The sequence below is a fragment of the Solea solea genome, chromosome 14 (genome assembly GCF_958295425.1).
Source record: "Solea solea chromosome 14, fSolSol10.1, whole genome shotgun sequence".
NCBI classification, from domain to species: Eukaryota; Metazoa; Chordata; class Actinopteri; order Pleuronectiformes; family Soleidae; genus Solea; species Solea solea.
The window spans coordinates 18,932,771-18,944,566 of NC_081147.1; the positions used below are offsets into that span (position 1 = coordinate 18,932,771).

The 11,796-nt window shown below is 38.2% G+C and overlaps 1 protein-coding gene across 2 annotated transcripts; it reads left to right on the forward strand.

Annotated features, from left to right (window-relative positions):
- The first annotated feature begins 6,773 nt into the window (after positions 1 to 6,773).
- Positions 6,774 to 11,235, forward strand: rap2c (RAP2C, member of RAS oncogene family). Of its 2 annotated transcripts, none has more exons than XM_058649856.1 (3): positions 6,774 to 7,690; positions 9,118 to 9,409; positions 10,002 to 11,235. In XM_058649856.1, the coding sequence occupies exons 1-2, from the start codon at positions 7,418 to 7,420 to the stop codon at positions 9,394 to 9,396; spliced, it is 552 nt and encodes a 183-aa protein (XP_058505839.1). In that variant the 5' UTR covers positions 6,774 to 7,417; the 3' UTR covers positions 9,397 to 9,409; positions 10,002 to 11,235. The 2 variants fall into 2 exon arrangements, with proteins under 2 accessions (XP_058505839.1, XP_058505838.1); XM_058649855.1 differs by having other exon boundaries at positions 9,118 to 9,403.
- Positions 11,236 to 11,796: the final 561 nt, after the last annotated feature.

The window sequence follows — 11,796 nt, forward strand, 5'->3', positions numbered from 1 at the left end:
TACTAATGTGTCCTTTTTTGTCTCAAGTCGTCAAGACTCTAAACGGGACAAAGCAGCAGTTGTTGTCAGAAGTTGGCAAAGTCACGAGATGGAGGAGTAGATGTTAAAAAAAGAAGTTACAAACCAGTTGGGTTTCTGGTTACAAATGTCTGTAAAGAATTGTAAAAGTGAACATATGGCTTTGGGATCTGGGCTGAAATAACTTTTATCCAAATTCAAATGTGCCTCTTTCAAGTCTCCTCAAACCACTGCTATCAATACACTGTAAGAACAGACTAGTGCTCAAAGATAGATGTGTTTATTTAGTACATTATTATAATAATAAATCATATCTGTGCTAGGTTCTTCTGGGACAGCTGTGCTGTCTTTTTGTCAGTGTAAAGTAAATGAAGCGGTGTGTCGCGCGTGTAGTCAAGTGAAGAGAGGGCGAATCACACGTTTGATTTGTTGTAAATGCTGCAGATATTACAACGTGTCCCCACTATTATTCCTTTTAAATAATGTCAACGTGTCGTGAATGTAACTAATGCAAAAACTCTGCACATGCCGCTCTTAAAGACAGGCATTCTGAAATGTAATAATAATTCACTACATATACATATACTGGCTGTTTCTTTGGTCACAAAGGTGCAATGCTGATACTGTGTTGATACATGTTCAAGTATGTGTGTTATTGTGCTATTGATTTAATGTCAGTGGGCGATGTGACTACTTTTAGAAATATATTTCACTCAGAAAAGTACAAATGTGACCCATACAAGTACATGACTGTGCCAGTTATTTATCATCATAGCTTTTTTTTTGTATCCCAACACCCGGAGATACCCAAAGTGCCCTAAATGCACCTATAAACAGTGATGGAATCATTGGGTAACATAGAGAAAATCAGCACTACTCTTGTTTATTTCATTTTTTTTACAATTATTTTTTACCTTTTCAAACAGTTTGGGGTTGATTCGTTCGCCCTGAGCTGCAGCCCTTGTTTTAACCAAGTTAAACTCAAAAATTCAGCTCTCATAGCTACGGAACTTTCACAGGAGGCAGATTTAATCCCCAGTAAAATAATTTGCTCTCTCATCATCCTCCTCTTCCTCACATAATACTTCACACACTGGTATAGTGACATTAGATTAAGGTGGAGCGAGAGATAAGGTGACTCTTATTATTAAATATAACATGCATAAAAACCTGTGTGTTGCTCAAGGGCTCTATAGCGCAAAAAAGTCTATTGGAACCATGGCATCAACGCAACAGGAAGTGGGTTTTGAATTTTGGCACCCTACATAAATGAACGAACTCTTCTCAATGCGTTTATTGTACCAAACAAAAAAAACTTTTACTAGTTTATTATTTGGTTAATGTTTAATTTTCTACACACTCTGGTCAAGATTCCCTCAGCTCCACTCTCATCACATACACCTGAGTTATACAGTAGAACAGTAGTAGGAAGCTTGCGTACCACTGGTGGTACAGGTCCCACAGTTTGAGAACCATGGCCTTAGACAAACCAGTGAGTAGGATGTTATCGCTCACTGGCTTCCATGTTCAGTGGAAGCATATTGGAACCATTGCTTTAAAAAAATTGACCCTTAAAGGATCAGTATGCTTATTTGTAGAAGAGACCATGTCTGTGTGTTAAATATAAAGCCAATTAGCCAATTAGCTTAGCACAAAAACTGGACACGGGGTGGGGGGGACACACAACCAGCTTGGAATAGTCTAAAAGTGATGAAATACACCTCATATAGCACCTCAAAAAACAGTGAATAGCATCCTTTGCTGTGTGTTTATTGATCGGTAAATCAGTTATAGGAATATAAAAGCAACAATTTGTAGCTTTAGGCAGCGTTGCATGCTGTAACTGTATGCACCTTTAATGAGTTACTAGGCCATTTTGTAAGACCTTTAGGTTTTTCTCTATATTTTTAAGAACTATGTAGAATATACACTTCATTTGGGACATTTTAGCATTAAAAAAGAAAGAAAGAAAAAGAAACAAGTCAGTGTTCTCCAGTGGAAAAAGCCTCAAACCTGGCTTGGTGTTTCTAAAATATGTTTCCCACTTAAACAGATACAGATATCTCTGCACGGAACTAGATACATCTTATTTTCCCCTCGTTTCCAGTTGTTCATAAAACTTCTTAAAATATCAATCTTCTAACCTAAATCTTCAAAAATTAAACTGGATATTATATGTGTATTCTCTAAAACATGTATTATTGTTCCTAATGATTCTTTTTACATTTTAGCTTCACGTTTTTCACCTCTATGGAGGACAGTCACGGAAATAAGAAATGTGTGTGTGCAAAAGTATTTATTAATCTATTAAAGTGAATTAAATTAAAATTACAAAGGGAATTTATCAAATCATTAAAAGGCGGTTAATCATTAAAACTGTATTTATGGATTAACAATGAATAGAATTTCAAAATTGATTTGTGTCTTAATATATAATAATTAAATCCTTTGGGGTTTTTTTTTATTGTGAAATTGGTTATTCATTGAATATTTTTATCACTGTTTCCATGACATTTGACTTCCTCCATATGAAACACTTATGTACCATAGCTGCTTATCTCTTATCTGTAAGAGAATATACTTTATTATACTTTCCCTTCACTTTCTTTTTCCAGCAGCTTAGTTTATCGTAAGTCTTAGAGCAGAGACGCCTGTGTCCTGATCGATGAACGGGATTAGAGTGTCGACAAATTTGTCCAAATCTAACATATCCTAAATCTGGTCTCCTTTGTCTTCTCTCGATTCATAACTGTTTGCCCCCTTTTGGAAGAGTCATATGTTTAGGACGTATGCATTGATGCACAAGAATTTGTTTAGTTTGAGGATCTGCAGTGTGTCATGAGAAATATATTATATTATATTTTTTCTCTCTCTCTTTCTGATTTTCTTGAACATGTTTTTTTTTTTTTTTTCCCTGGGGCACAAACAAAGAGCCTTATTTCTCAATCACTGTACAAAGATATTATGATATTTGTGTATCAGAATGACATGTTATTGTAAGTTAAGCTTCTTCTTCTTTTTCTTCTTCTTTTTCTTCAATCTAACTTTGAAAAAAACACAGCATGAATATAAAAAGAACTCATTTATACTTAGTTAATAGTTTGCGTAGACCAACAACAACAAAGCATATAGTGTGAAAATGGTTTGTATACAATGATGGAGTCATTGTGAATGGTAATAGTTGCCGTTGCTGTGGCAACACAATTTACAACATGGCTACCTTTCTATTATCCTAACTGTGATCTTTTTTCACATTAATTAAAAGTATCACACAACACTAACTTATTCAAGAAGGGAATGTCTCATCGGTTTGTCTTGATATTGCGACGTGATTAAATATTTTGTATGGAAAATAATTATTAAATCATTGTAATATCCAAAGGTCCTCGGAAGAGATCAGGTGTTTTTAGTTTTCTGTGTTCATTTGACCTTAATAGTGTTTTTGTTGTTGTTGTTGTTGTTGTTGTTGTTGTGTGTTTTGAGGAGTGAGAATGGACTTTGGCTGTTAAGGAAACACCTTGCTGTCAGAGAGATAAAGAGGCTTTTGGACTAAGTGGAAGATTTTAATCTGTTCTAAAATCAAACATCAAACTACTGTGTGCGGCTCTCACTCGGCTGCCTCTGAACACAGATCTGACCTTTTTCCATTATGAAATTCGCTCTAGTTTTGGTTTAAAATGGTGGTCCAGTCCAGAAGTCTCTTCCTGCCCAGCTGTGCTGGGTGACGACGATCCTTACTGAGCTGTATATGAATGTGTGAGGTTCACCCTGTTTGCACTTATGTACATAACTATGTCAAAATACTCAAAATTTTATTTTGAATAAATATAGAGAAAAGATTGATTTAAAAAAAAAATCAAATCAATGTATTGTTAAATGATAAGCCTTTCATTTTTGTTTAACTATAAAATGATTGCTTTAAAGGGATCTGCCCTTTGTTTGTTTGTTTGTTTGTTTGTTCGTTTGCTGGAGCTTTGTCCCTGCCTAAGCATGACATCGCCGAGCTATGACCACTGCAGTTTCAAACAGCTTGTTTCATTCGTTTACAGGAGTATTTTTGATTCAGTAACAGCTCAACAACAAACACCGACAAGATAAGATAATCCAGAATATATAACTTAACTACTACTAACCTTTTAGTGTCGTTACACAAACGCAGGCGCTTTCCTCTAAAGCCCCAAAAATAAAGCACAGGGTAGGTAAAAGAGGAGCAGACATTAAAATCAGCCTTTAGAGTCAGACATGGAAGTGAGATGTGTTCGATTCTGTCATTTTGTGAAATGGGTTATTGTTTGCTCCCTTGTTGTCATTGTCCAAAATAATATAAATCGGAATTATCTGGGTTCAAGTTCAAATTGTAAACAACTTGGTTTTCTGGTGTTATTATTGCAGCAGCAGCAGCAGCAGTATCCTTGTGTCACTCTGTTCCTGCAGATTTTGGACATTAGCTGCTCTGCAATCGCTCTCAGAGCCAGCGATCTTGTTGCCATGGCACTTGTCCAGTGGTTGACGGACTGAGTCACCCTGGTGAATTGCTTCAAAGCCCTCAGACTGTTATTGAATGGTGACTTCAAATGTTCACAGAGAGAAGGATCTCTGTACAAAGCAGTGTACCCAGAACTCGCCATCACTGCACTGAGTGGACAGTGTGTGGTTGAGTAGCTGAAACATCCTGTGGGTTGTTGTTTTTTTTGTCACCAGTGAGGGAACATGACCTTGATTTTTTTTCCCCCCTGAAAACTTCAGATATAATTGTGCCTTTATCGTGCAAGACGTAGTTTTTCCGTTTTAAGTTTCACATTCAATTAGATTCAAACATCACGTGTTTTGTGATTGTAAAACTTTATTTATAATCCCTTGTTGGTGAGTTGTTATGACATTGGGTACACACAGTCACAATCCCTGTAGGTGAAGAGTGAAGAGGGCCAAAGACTGTTGGGGACTAAGCCATATGAAAAACTCTCTCTGACACTCTAGGACAGACTCGATGGTGACTGCTGTTTCTTATTCACCTCTCACTTCACTCTTCTTCTTTTTTCTTTTTCTTTTTTGCTTGTGATGCTTGTATGTGCTGCTGTGCTACATGCCAATTTGTTTCGCTGTGTATTGCTATTATTAGTAAGTTACTGTGCCTATAAGGAGTTCTGCTATTTCTGTTTGACCTTTAATAAAAACATAATTCTGATCCTCTTGTAGTGTGTGGGTTTTTCTTATGTTCTTGTGTCACCTTTAAAGGTCCAACGTGTACAAGTTAGTGAGGAGAGAGACAAACTTTTAAACATGTACAGCTCAAATTGTGCATTGATTTTATTTGTCTCATGTGGATGCTAAAATCCCACAGGTCCTTGAACTCCTTAAAAATGTGTGCATTTTAATAAGTTTCCAAGACCCATTTTTTGAAAATTGCCCTAAATAGACATTGAATTTTTGTGCACTGTCTCTCTCACTCTCTCCGTCGCTGATGTGAGATTCCATGCAAAGCAATGGGCGAGTAATGTTAAGCAAGAGAGCGCAAATGCTGTGATGCCACCAAAGAAAATGACTAATTTGACCAAGATCCCAAGGACAATGACTTGGCACCAGATACAGAGTGTGCTGCAAAATAATCAGAGTGGACGTCATGGCCATCTTAAGCTGTGTCAGCACATGCAGTCCTTGAATTTAAGGGAATTGGTCCTTGAATTTGATGTCAATCAAGGTGTGGGAACCCTGTAAAATATGTTTGCAAACAAGGGCAGTTCTTTGTAACTGTTGGTTAACATTGTCTTTAATACATTTCCACTGATTGAAAGGACTTTTACAGTTTCACCTGTAACATTATAACAGTCTTAAAGGTTCAGTGTGTCAGCCGAAGTGATGGTGACACTGTGTAGACTGTAACAGACGGACGACTCCACTCACCCTTCCATTTCACAAGCATATCAGGGAACTATAGTGGCCTTCCTGTACCAGAAAGGTCATTGTTCTTCATTTGTGTAGGAAATTCTGCTTTGAAATGTGAAAGGCATGTTGGCCATTGTCCATTGTGGCTGCTGAAAAACAAGGCAGCATAAAGTGGCTGTTTCTGTAAAGCAAGGCCCTTGAAAAAAGTATATTTTTTCAAACCAAACACATTTTATTTTGAAGTGATTTTGCATACTCATGGGTAAATTTAATTGTGTGTTATACGTGTTTAAAGCCACAAGTCTAAGTATCTTAACAAGTGTTGTCTATAAATGTATTTAATTTTGTAACTGTGGCCTCATGTTTAGAAATGTAGCCTTTTGGGAGACTAATGCAAAGTCAAATTAATCTTTTTATATAATTACAAAAAAATTCTGCCTTGCAATTTTTTGACAGCCACCCTCAGTCAATTTATTTATTTATTTAATTAATTAATTATTTAATTGGCTGGTTTGACAATGATACTCAACTCCACTGTCACTGAACTGCAGTTTTTCAAACTAATTATGTAATTTGCTCTACACACAGCTTCACTGGACACATTGTTGTAAAGCTATAATATAAACCATAGGTTACTGGTATTGCTGGGCCATGGATGCATTGGAGAAATCAAAAAAAAAATATTCAAAACATATCTTTATTCCTAATTATGTGGGGAAACAATCTATTTTGAGAGATATTGTGTAAATTTCTTCTCAGTCATGGTCGAAATGATCATGTTTTTGTTTTTTTTTGCAATATTAACATGTATTGATATTTCAGAAATAGATGTCTCATAACGACCGCAGTGGAAACTTTTATTGTGAAAGACTGCCCCATCGGAAATCGTGTTCGGGTTAGCGGAAACCAGGCTGTTAGCTTCAGGAAACCTGCAGGAAGAAAAAACATTTTTCTCTCTGAAATCAAACCTGCCCAATACGGACTCGAAAATTAACCGGTGCAGCAACATATCCCAGCACATGGACCCCCGGGTGAAGACAGCGAATCTTTGGGTTATACGTCGATAGCACGCCTGGGTGCCGAGGCGCCGGGCCGGAACCAGAACCAGGCCCAGGCGGACAAAAACCAGCGCTGGGTTTTGTGACGCGTCCGGGCTAGTCTCCGTGTGTCCACACTGGCATGTTGTCTGTAGTGAAAGTGTAATGTGTATCTTGCTGTCTGTATCCAGGCAGCAAGTCCCTGCTGTTCGATGTAGAGGCTCGGGCATGGGACTGCGAGCTAGTTTTGCTGCTAGCTAACACCGGATTTAACTGCCAACAAGTTTTGCTCGCTAACAGCGACCTCCGGTATGAGCGACAGACTTTGGTTTAATGAATGAAGAGGGCTTATTTTACACCGTGTAACGTCTGTCACGTCGCTTGTTAGCTCTTTTAAAGGTCCGATGAATGTTTCTAGTGCGTGCTCAGCAGTGTAGCTAAATCCTTAGCTGCTAAATTAGCCTGCCTCCACCGCCCCAATGAAAGAGTACAAAGTTGTCGTGCTGGGCAGCGGCGGCGTCGGCAAGTCCGCGTTGACCGTCCAGTTTGTCACCGGCACCTTCATCGAGAAATATGACCCGACCATTGAGGACTTTTACCGCAAGGAGATCGAGGTTGACTCGTCTCCCTCCGTGCTGGAAATCCTGGACACAGCGGGGACCGAGCAGTTCGCCTCCATGAGAGACCTGTACATTAAGAACGGTCAGGGGTTCATCCTGGTCTACAGTCTGGTGAACCAGCAGAGCTTCCAGGTACGTACCTGAGTGTGTTTATGTGCAGGGTCCCTGTATGTGACAAGAAAAGCCCCCACACACATACACCCCAGTGTTTTACAGTCTTCAAGGTTGAGTGAGTAGATTTCCAAGATGGGCTCCAGTGTTCCATTCTGTCACAATTGAATTTTGTAGCTGATATACAAGTGAAGTAGGTTTGCATTTAACATTTCAAAGGGGATTTATTAACATTGTGTTTCAATATACAAATAAGTGAACTCACAAGCAAACTCATATAAATGTTACCTCCTGGGCTGTAATTATAACTAAAACTGTTAGAATAATATGTTTCCCTTCATTTAATATAACTGTCAATATCTTTTGCCAAATTATTTGGGTGAAGATACAAAAAAACAGCCCTAATCAATAAAGAAAAATCTACTTCCTTGTCCCCAATCTCGATGTTTGAGTCTAAGTCATGGGTTCTTGAGTCAGTACCCAGGACAGTGAAACACAAACAGGAGGACAGCTCATAGTAGGATATTTTATGTAGCAGAACTGTTGGTCAGTGTCGACCACTCTCAACATATACAATAACTTCTGTTATAAGACATAAATGCATTTGGCCAAAACAGTTAAAAAATATCCAATGACCCTGCACATCAGTCTCTTACCAGTGACTATTGCCTCAATTTAGAGCCCGATCATTTAGTCATTAAACATCACAAAGTTATGATCTTCCTGATGATGGTTTCACAGGATATATAACAGGATATCCTCTGATGTCTTGCCTTCATCATCAGAAAACTCAGTTATTACTCACTTTGTCAAATGTGGAAGGCAATATCAAAGCATCAGCTCTTTGACTTTGACTCAGACTTTGACCATTTGACAAATGACAGAACTGATTATCTGACTTATCAGCTCTACAAGATGTTTATGTAACACTGCCACTGCTCCAGGTATTCTGGTATAACAGTACCTGGGCTACTGCAATTATAACTGACTATGAGTCAATATATTTCTAGCTGTAGAGAACAAAATGTAGTTTTTTTTTAAAGATCACTCACTCACCCATTCACTCACTCATCTACTGCTTCAGTGTCGGGGATGCTGGTGCCAGTCCCAGCTGACACAGGGAGAAAGGCAGGGTACACCCTGGACAGGTCACTAGTCCGCATCACAGGGCCATATAGAGACAAACAATCATTCACTCTCACACCCATGGTCAATATAGTGTCCATGCACTTAATTTTACTACAGAGTTGTGGAAAAGGGAAACCAATAAACATGTACACCAACCATTTTGTTTGTCACCTTTCTACAGTTTTATATCTGATATTTTGTTTGCAGTGGGGAAACTGGGACATACACACACATCTATTGTGTCATACTCTTATACTGTATGTAGTCCACTGTTTTTTCAAGAGAAACAACACTTTAATACACCTCTCTTAAATTTTCAGGACATCAGACCAATGAGAGACCAAATAGTGCGTGTGAAGCGCTTTGAGAAGGTGCCGCTGATCCTGGTTGGTAATAAAGTCGACCTGGAGTCCGAGCGTGAGGTCGCTGGGTCAGACGGACGAGCTCTGGCTCAAGAGTGGGGCTGCCCTTTTATTGAAACTTCAGCTAAGAGCAAGACCATGGTGGACGAGCTATTTGCAGAGATTGTCCGACAGATGAATTATTCCACACTGCCGGAGAAGCAGGAACAGTGCTGCACAGCCTGTGTGGTGCAGTGAGGAAGAGGTACAAGTGCGTTTTCCATCCTTTTTTTTTTTTTTTGTAAGGTTATATTCATACCAGGACTGCATGGTGTTGGAAAATACCTCCACAGCACAGTTGGCCATTCGCTAATTTTACAAAATGTGATCAAATGCCCCAGCAGTGTCTGTGTAAAAATGGCTCACAAGCTGAGGAGACATGTGACACATGGACCACTGTGTTTCAGTGCAGTGTGAGGGAGAGGATAGATTAAACTGGGCGTGCGAATGATGAGTGGGTGGTACAGCTCTGTGCAAACGGTTGCTTTAGTTTGTTATCATAAGATTGCAGAAAGTATGCAGCATGAAGAACCCAACTCTCTGAGCAGTTTAGGGCCAGTGGATGGAGGGGGGGGGGGAAACAAAGAGCAGAGAGTAATGAAGCAGGCATTGAAGCATGACAGTCCTACAAGTGGTAGAAAGAAGAAAATGTAACATTCCGAGGAAAAAAAACATGTTCCAAAACAGGACGTTCACATTAGATTCTGTTAGAGTTGTTGCCTGTGGTAACCAGTGCTGACCAGTTTTAGCTCTCTGTGTTGAATTATTCACATTTTGGGTTTTTTCCTCTCTTTTTTTAATAGATGCATCATTTGACTGGATCACCACAAGCATTTTGATGAACCATGGGACAACAAGAGTTTGACCCTTTTGACAAAAAAAAAACTTACCACCGCACGTAACATTTCCGCTCACAGTGCTTTCTGACTGTCCATCACAGAGCATCTGACAGGAAAGACGTCAGTCCTATTTTTGATATCACATATGTTAGAAGACATTTCTGCTGCAACCTTTATGGCCTTTGTGATGACCCAGAATGGAGTCAGACAGATGGACTTGGCCACGTGTGAAAATGTTTTTTTTCTTTTCCTCCCATTTTAGTCAGAAGTATCCCAGAAATAATAAGCAAGTGTTTGTGATGTTGCAGTTTCTTTTTAAAGCTGCTTTAATCACTATTATATACTTTATTATTACTTGTATTATGTCTGAAGTTTGGAATTTGACGAAGTATTTCATAATGTTGAAACATTTTGTCTTTTAGGCATGCAGACTTTGACGAGTTTGCTGCCTGGGTATACTGCCTGTTTTTTCATATGACAAAAAACTATAGCAGTGTGTATAATGGGCTGTTTAACTCATTATGGTCAGGATTTACACATCACAGATTGAATCATCAATGTATTCATCAGTCCACTTTGCTGTTTGTGGTTCTAAAATTTAATATTTTTTATTTTTGCAGTAGCCTAAAGTGGTTGAACTCTTCTGAAAACATACTCAAAATTGAAAGTGTTCCACTGAATTAACCTGACGTGATGAGGAAGAGCCATGTAACTGTTTTAGTGTGAATTATGTCAGTCTCTCTACGAGGCATTAGTCACATGAACGCAGGTCTTCCATTATCGGTTTTCTCAAGGCGACTGTGAGAGAATGATTTTTGGAACGACCAAAGGAAGCTCACATTGTATATTTGTGTTTGACTACATGATTTGTGTTGCTCTAAATCCCAGAGACACTGACTCATTTTAGAAACTCCCGCTGCAATGTGGTTTGATAAAGGTTCTGGCACAGTTGATCACATTTAACTTTGTATTTTTGTTTTTCTTACAGTCAACTATTTATTAAAAATTAACGACATGGGTAGCCCGTTTTTAAACTTTTAATTTTAAAGTAGTTCTTGCTTTTTGTGACTTCACAATTCATGATGTTTTTGTTTTTGAAGCTGAGAATTTAACAGAGCCTTAAAGTATTTCTGTTGCAACCCGGTCTCACGCTTCTTTATCATCATCATTTAGTAATAAATATAAATGCCTTTCTGCTGTTGTCATGGGAGTAACTGACACTTGATCAGTGCCAGTTTTCCTCCGGCTGATCTTGATCAGAACATTTATTTTACTTTCAGAAAACAGCGTTTGGTGCCTCTGCAGTCTCCTGTTTTGAAACTGTTGCTCTAAACAGACAAACTCAGCTGTCACTCTGTAATTGTAGTGCTAAAATGAATTACTCATTATCCACTTATCAAAAAGTAATAATTTTGATAATCGGTTAATTGTTTTGGTCATTTTATTTAAGTAAAATGTTGGCTATCTGCTGCTTCCAGTTCTTCAGACTTTTTTTGTCCATCTTTGTGTCTTAACACTTTGATGTAAAGATTATTTACAATATCAGCTAATCAAACAAGACAAAATGGCAGCATTATCAATAATGGAAATATTAACTGTCACAGCTAGGACTGCAACAACTCATCGATTACTCGGTTCATTTGCAACTATTTTGATTATTGGTTTCAGTGTTTGTTTTTCAAATATTATGTTTTTAAATGTGAATATTTTGTTTCTTTGCTCCATATAACAACAAAAAATTGATTTGTGGACAAAACGA